This window comes from Orycteropus afer, unplaced genomic scaffold (genome assembly GCF_000298275.1).
Source record: "Orycteropus afer afer isolate SDZICR_OR568_19922 unplaced genomic scaffold, OryAfe1.0 scaffold00354, whole genome shotgun sequence".
Taxonomy (NCBI): domain Eukaryota; kingdom Metazoa; phylum Chordata; class Mammalia; order Tubulidentata; family Orycteropodidae; genus Orycteropus; species Orycteropus afer.
In genome coordinates this window covers 2,324,978-2,332,997 of record NW_006921941.1, presented here as the reverse complement: position 1 = coordinate 2,332,997, position 8,020 = coordinate 2,324,978, and the positions used below count along the sequence as shown (strand labels likewise).

At 46.8% G+C, this 8,020-nt stretch overlaps 1 protein-coding gene across 1 annotated transcript in view; it reads right to left on the bottom strand.

Moving 5' to 3' along the window:
* TET3 (tet methylcytosine dioxygenase 3) overlaps positions 1-8,020 on the bottom strand; it is a 159,725-nt gene that overhangs the window by 14,002 nt on the left and 137,703 nt on the right. The window contains exons 5-6 of the mRNA XM_042782514.1: positions 4,934-5,027; positions 4,682-4,767 (exon numbers count right to left, since the gene is read on the bottom strand). Of these exons, the coding sequence (XP_042638448.1) occupies positions 4,682-4,767; positions 4,934-5,027 (180 nt within the window). The remainder of the gene's footprint in view (positions 1-4,681; positions 4,768-4,933; positions 5,028-8,020) is intronic.

Sequence of the window (8,020 nt, the reverse complement as noted above, 5' to 3'; positions counted from 1 at the left end):
AAGGCACATAACAACAACAACAACATTATATTCAGAGATATTAAAGTTGTCCTAAAACACGTGCAGAGAAAATGCTGCATATCTGTGTGTGTGTGTTTAGTTAATATGCAAGGGCACAATGGGTACCGCATTGGTTCACCTCTTCAGGATCCCACCACTGCCTCACTCAGGTCCTCACCTCACTCATTCACTCATTCCTCAAACAGCATCCTGGCTCAAGAAAGCCATGGTAGGGGGTCCCAGGAGCTGAGGAGTGAGGTGGCTGAATCTCCCAAAGAACTGATAAGATCTGGGGGGCCTGTAACGGGGGAGATGAGGGTGGGACGGCGAGCAGGGCAGACTGGGAAGGGCTTTGAGTGGCATGCTAAGAAGCAAGGACTCAATTCTGCAGCTGGGTTCCAAGAAGGATTCTAAGCCGGGGGCCTATGTGAAGTGTCACGGAACAGGGTGTGACAGGGAAACAAGCTGGGAGACCAATGACATTGTGGTGCAGTGAATTACTTGGTATGGCTTTTCTAGCCATAGTCTTTGTAACTCCCACCAGATTATTGGGTAGGACCATGCAATAAGGTGTCTAATGTGAGCATTGGTTAGTTTTGCTATGCTTCTGGGCTTAATAAATGAGTCCTAAGGAGCTCTGGTAGCATAGTACTTAATGCACTTGACTGCTAATCAGAAGGCTGGCGGTTCAAACCCACCAAGCACTCCTCGGAAGGAAGATGGGGCAATCTACTTCTGCAGTGATACTGCCTCAGAAACCCAAGAAGGGGTCGCTATGAGTCGGGTCCAACTTGAAGGCACATAACAACAACAACAATAGAGGCAGGGCAGGGAATTTCACTGCCATCAAGAGAGAAGAGCTGGAGTTGGAGTGGAGCATGTCCTTGGATCCAAGATCCCTGTGCTGGACCTCCTTGGCAGAGATGCCCTGGCTGAGAGATGCCCCGGCAGAGAGATGGTGGCCGTGGAACCAAGAGGCAGGAGACAGAGTGGTGGCCTTGGCAGCCCACAGAATGGGAAAGCTGAGTGCCTCTGGGCAGGAGCCTTGCTGGCAGAGTGGGGTGCCCCTCAGTGCCCCATCAGCAGAGCTAAAAGAGCTTTGTAACACATTTGTCCAAGCAGGGCAGAGGTCAGGCTGAAAGGCCAAGGGTCAGAGAGGTGTGCCTGAGGGCATGCTGTCGTTGTTTCAAGGCAATATGACTACAGAAGTAGATTGCCCCATCTTCCTTCTGAGGAGTGGTTGGTGGGTTTGAACTGCCAGCCTTCTGCATAGCAGTCAAGTGCCTTAGGCACTATGCTACCAGAGCTCCCGCCTGAGGGCATAACAGAGGGGCTATGGTCTTGACCGAAGAATTGTATTCTGAGAGCGTTCCTGAACCTGACTTGTAGCCTGTTACTTCCCTAATAAACCCCATAACCATGAGCATTGTCTGTGAGTTCTGTGTGGCCACTGCATGATTTGTTAAATGGTGCTTTGGGCATCAATAAAACATGAATATGATACTAAATTACCACAATGTGTTAGAACTCCCTGTGCGGCTGCATGGCTCCCCGACAGGATTCTGCGGGGGCAGAGTGCACACCCCCTTCCCTGCCTATCCCCGACTGGGAGTGTCATGGACATCAACACACATCTGTAGAAATATGCCACAGTGGTTCCTGTGATAAGGGCTGGCTCTCGAAGCTCTACTATCAGCCTCTGCTCAGAGCCTGGGACAGCTTACCGGCTAATCACACTCCTGGGACATGTGTCCAGATGCACAGACCCGACTTGTCATAGCTGCAATTTATGCTACATCCTTTTGGTCTCCCAAATGCAAACACACAAATGTGACTAAGCACAAGCAAGCTCTGGGGCCACATCCTCACAGGTCTATAGGGGTACATTCAAAAACTATAAGAAAACAAGCACTTTCTGCCCACACTCCTATGAAGGAACCCAGTAAGATGAAATGCAAAAAAGTGCTTAAGACAAAGGTCAATGAAAGGCATACACACCCACACCCAAGCACAGAAACACAGATAGTTCATATTCCACCACAGAATCTCACAGAATCATAAATATCTCATAGAACCTCAAAGAACTGTAATCATCTCAACCAGTTTCTGGGACATGTATTCCCTGAGCACTAACCCAATAGCAGCACAACACTCAACAAAAACCACAATATGTCTATGGTGATTAGCTCCAACTCCTGGGGTTTCCCACATAAGTCCTCTCTGCCAAACCCCCAACAGGCCTTCAAATACCTGCCTCTCCAGTGGCAGTGTGGAAGACAGACCTGGCATTCTTAGTGTTTGATTAAATAACTGGCCAGCTACTCCTCAGAAGGAAGATGGGGCAATCTACTTCCATAGTGATACTGCCTTGGAAACCCAAGGAGGGGTTGCTATGAGTCGGGTCCAACTCGACGGCACATAACAACAACAACAACAACAGCCAAGTTGACACGTGAAACAAACAAATAACCAGTGTACCAAATTCCTTCCTCTGACTTGTTAGGAGTCCTGAGGGATGTAAATGGTTAACATGCCCAGCTGCTAATCAAAAGGCTGGAGGTTGAGTCCACCCAGAGGTGCCTCAGAAGAAAGGCCTGGTGATCTACTTCCAAAAAATTGATCACTGAAAACCCTATGGAGCACAGTCCTACTCTGACACACAGGGGGTTGCCTTGAGTTGGAATTGACATGATATTAATTGGTGTGTGTTTATTTTTTAATATTATATGTATTCATTTCAAGAATCGTTTCTTTCGAAGTTACAGCATCCACCAGGCTCAGTGACAGCCCAGCTTAGATGTATCTTGAGTCCACTGTGCTGCATGTGCTCTGGGCCTTCATCCACAGATCAGAGGCCGGTGTGCTGAAGCCCAGCTCCGCTTCCACCTTCGCTGCTTTCCCTCTCATAGGGACGAAGAGCTTGTCCTCACGCTCTCACACTCTGAGCACCGCCCTCCTTCCCTCCTGGTCAGCTAGTGCCTTTCCAGGTCCCAGCAGAGACACATAGGCCCTGCTCAAGAGTTAATAATGCTTATTCCTGCAGACATCTTTCAGCCAAACAATAGGCCCACAAAATAAACAATAACACCCAAGGTTCCTTACAACAATTAATTATACAAGATCAAAAGGACAACATCTGCCCAAAAACAAAAATGAGAAAGCAAGAAGGGTTAGAAAAGCCAGATGAAAGGGAACAGGAACCCAGCGCGGAAACGAGGAGAGCACTGAAACATTGTGGGGGACGCAACCAGCGTCATGGAATGCTTTATGTACAAACTACCAAATGGGAAATTAATATGCTCTGTAAACTTTCACCTAAAGCACAGTAAAGTAAATAAATGAATAAAGCTAATGCCTTGCCTCTGTAGCCAGGGTCTAGAAATGCATATTCACTTAGCTAGCTGTTCTCTTTCCTTATTGTGCCAACTTCTGAAGTCCTTAACTTTAACTGGAGAAGTCTCTAACTTTATCTGAACCTCAAAAGTTTTCAGTTTCCTGCCCAAGTCTTTGGGATTCCTAAATGACTGCATCAATGAGAAGGAGAAAGGGGATAGCTGCCACTGTGTGCCAGATGTCATTTCCCTGAAGGGTTCTCTGGGGAGACAGTACCCCTGCCCTGGTCCGCCACACCAATAAACACAGTCAAATTCCCGCTGAAGTGACTCTCTCACAGGGTGCAGACAACAGGCTTTTTTTTTCATACCTGCAAATGCTCTAAGTAGTTCCAGATTCTATTGTTAAATATAATTCTGTAAAAGACTGAAAACTGCTAAAATTACATATGAGGTAGTTCAAGTTCAGACCCCTTTCACTTTCACTAAACACAAAGATGCAGAAGCATGGGGTATATGCCAGATAAAAAAGGGCATGTGCACAGACAGACACATGCTGATAAAAGACATCTTGCCACTTTCCGCCATTCAGAATCAGCCAAGTGTGTGTTCACCCAGCCCCTTTAACTTCGCCCACATGATTCTAGTCACCAGGACTGCTTCTACTCAGCCCATTTAATATGACCTGTATTCAGGGCCCCCTGCAGGTCCCACCTTCTCTGGGATACCTAGCCTGAATATTCCTCCCACTACTCATGTCCTTGCCCCAGAACTACAACATCAAGTCTGCCTCTCAGAGTTAAGCTTCACTTACTCGAGGCTTGCACAATTTTACGTCATGGGTCTCTAAATTATAAGCAGCTTGACCACAGGGACAAAACTTTCCATTCCATGCACACTTCCTCTGCTGCACACCTAGCGTGGTGCTGGAAACAAGAGGTACTCGTTAGCTTCTGTTACTCTGCAGAAGCAGGTGCTCAGCTACTCAGGATCTCTTTGTGGGTGGGAAAGGCAAGATCAGAACTTGCGTCATTTACATCCCTCCTACTGAGGCACTCGGGCCACCCTGTAGGTGAACAGTGGGTCAGAAATGAGGCAGTGGCCAGGCTGGTCCCCAGCCCTGCCAGAGGCCCTACATTCCTGCCTTCTGTTTCTCTCCTGACTTTCAGGCAGGAGACATGAACACTGACAGCTCCAGGACACATGAAGGGGGAAGAGGAATCAAGAGGCCCAAATGGGGCCAAGGGTTCAGGCCTGACTTTGGGTAATGACAGCATCACTAGCTTCCCCCTCTCCTTCCCTACTGCCCTGAACCACAGGAACAGTATGAGCTGAATATAATGACTAACAAATGCAGTTCCAAGGCCAGCTCAGGATGTTGGAGGTTGTATTTGGACAAGATGAGGACAAAGAGCTGAGGTTGGGGGAAATGACCCTGCCAAGAACCAAATGGCAGCTCTAAGGGTCCCACCCCCAGGACAGTAAACACACCTGGTTCTTACACACACACCATCCCTGGCCTGCAGCCTGCTCAGCCAAATGAGTTGCAGGGAGCAGAAGACAGAGTAGCACAGCCTTGGCTGTGGGGTCCTGACACTCACCCACTTTGCAATGGGGCAGCCACGTGAGCTCTTCCCCTCCTTCCCAGTATAGATGACCTTCTCAATCCGGATGGCTTTCCCCTTCTCTCCATACCTGGGCAGGGAGATAGAACCAACCATTAGCACAGCAAGATCCCAAGGGAGGTTGACTTTCGATAGGAAGAAAAGTTCAGTGCGCATCAAGTGGGATATTGGTCACTATGGAGGGAAAGGAGAAGAAAGGACAAGATTTACACGTTTGTTCTGTGCTTGGAGTCTCTGGGGAGAGTGGTCACTTGGCAGTTCCTGCTCTCTGGTTCACCTGCCTCATCTGCTCCCATCCATCCAGTCTACCTGTCCCAGGGCAGAGGGGGAAGTTAAGCACAAGTCCCCTGATGATTACCCTTGAGCCTCCAAGAAGGTAGTAGAACCAAAGGCGACCTGTAGGTATGTGTGTCCAACCACGTTAGCTGAGTCACCCTGAAAGTTAGCTATTTATAAATTCAATAAACAAAGAAAACCCTCATTGTTTCTTTTCAATGGTTGCCAGCTGGCATTTAAACAAGATAAGGACTAACATGGAGGTTGAGGGGAAATGACCTTACTTGGCACCAAACACCAGCTTCAAGGATCCCTTGGACAGTAAGCACGTCTGGTTCCTATGTACGCCCTGCCCTGTTCCACACGTGCACACATCTGCACTCAGTGTCAGGGCTGCAGGTCTCTAAGGCCATCTAATTAATCACACTATGTTTAAGAGGTGATGAAACTATGGTCTCCAAAGGTAACTGACTTGCCCAAAGCAACACAACCATATGGAACAACAGTGGTTAAAGTATAGCCCTGGAGATCAGACAGAGCCAGCCCAGCCATTTTCTTGCTATGTGACTGTGGCTAATTTATTGAACTTCTTTAAGCCTCAATTTCCTCATCTGTAAAAAAGGGAAAAAATGGTCCCTAGCTCCTAGGATTTGTAAAAGATTAAATGTTCCTGGGATGAGGAAAGAACCCAATAAATATTCATTATCCTCTTCTCTCTTTTTGTTGAGGGATTTGTTTGTGTACTCATTTGGAGAGACTCCGCAGGTTTTGGAGTCAGGTTGGCTGCAATCTTTACAGATCTGGATCTTCCGTGCTGCTGTGTGGGTTTGAACAGGCAACCTGTGGGTTACTAGGCAAGTACAGATCATCTGTGCTACCCCAGGGACCTTATTTTTCTCTCTTTTTAAATAATGTAAACAGCCATTTTATTGAATCTCCTTATCTTTAATAGTTTTTAGTTCCATGTACAATACTGTATCATCTGTAAATAACAATAATTAGCCTCCACCTCCTTTCCAGTATTTATACCTTTGCAGCAGCAGCAGCTGTTGCTGTGGAGTCGGACTTGACTCACAGCGACCCCTCCTTGGGTTTCCAAGGCAGTATCACTACAGAAGTAGATTGCCCAACCTTCCTTCCGGGGAGTGGCTGGTGGGTTTGAACCACTAGCCTTCTGTTAGCAGTCAAGTACCTTAGGCGCTACGCCACCAGAGCTCCCTTCATACCTTTACTTCAGTGTTTTTACCTTTAAACTGGCCAGTCCTTCTGAAGTGCTAGCAGGCACTTTGCTTATTTTCTGCCTTTACTGAAACTGTTTCTAACAGTTCATAACTGAGCACAAGGCTGGCTGACTTTTGGGTAGAGACAGACTTCCTTAGTTTGAAAGGTTCTACTAAGGGTCTATCTCTCTCTCTCTTTTTTTTATTGTGATTTGAGTGAAAATTTTCAGAGCAAATTCACTTTCCATACAGCAGTTCACATATACTTTGCCTCATGACATTGACCACAATTTACCACAATGCAACAGCTCCCCTCCCACTTCCTCCCAATAATTACCTCTTCCCTGTGTCCATCCCTCTATGCACTCCTGCCCCCTGAGCTGTCTCCCTGTGGATACACAGCCCTTCTTTCTCCCATGATTGCTCTCTCCAAGGAGTGTATCTACCTCAGGTAAACGTTCAACTCATATACCTGTCTTTTGTTTGGCTGGAAGCCACAGGTGTGGGTTCAATTCCAGACCTGAAGGGCAGTTAGGGGCCATAGTCTCAGTGGTTCCACCAGGCTCTATTAGACCAGCAAAACTGGTCCCTCTCTTTTGTTTTTTTTCTCCAAATGATTTTGAGTTTTGTTCCACATCGTTCTCCCTCTCCATCCAGGATCTCCTACATAGATCCCCCTCTGAGTGGCTGACAGTGGTAGCCGGGCACCATCTTGGTCTTCTAGTCTCATAGTCATATAGGCTGCAGATCACATGGTGTATCAGTTGCTAGGACTAATTGTTTCCATGAATCTTTGGTTTTCTTTGTTCTTCCTTGCTCTGGATGAGGGGAGCCCCATCTTTGCATCTAGATAGATGCTCACAAGCCTTTAAGATCCCAGCTGCTACTTGCCAAAGTAGGAGGTGGAACAATGTTTTGTGTAGTATGTTATGCCAATTGAGTTTGATGTCCCCTGTGACTATGGTCTTGAGCCCACAGGTTCAACTATTTGGTCCCTCTGGGTAGCTGGCTGTGACCAAGAAGTGACAACAACCTTGTCCCATGTCAGCTCTATTATACACCTAGGAATTCAGATCATACACATATACTTATAGGACCACTGTCTGCCAACCCTGTACATGGTCTTGGGTACCCTCCCTGCTTCACACACATACCTAATAGTTCAGCCTGTCCACCCCTCTATCCACCTGTATACCCATGTTTGCCTTCACTGACAACACAGTACTTTATGTGCAAAAGGGGTCATCTTTGTTGTCTGTGCTTCCCAAGTACCTCTCTATGTCTTCCTCTTTCTCAATGTCACCATGTTGATCACTCACATTTGGTAAATTGCCCTTCTATTCACCCAAATCAATACTTATCTCTACCTATCTAACAGTAATCCCTACTCTCCCCTCTGACCTCTGGTAACCAACAAAGAAAATTTCCTTCCATAGATAAACCTTTCCTTGACTTTTACAGTAACAGACTATTACAATATTTGTCCTTCTGTGATTGACTTATTTCACTCAGCATAATGTCCTCCAAGTTCATCCACGTTATGTGGTGTTTTGCAGATTCTAGGTTA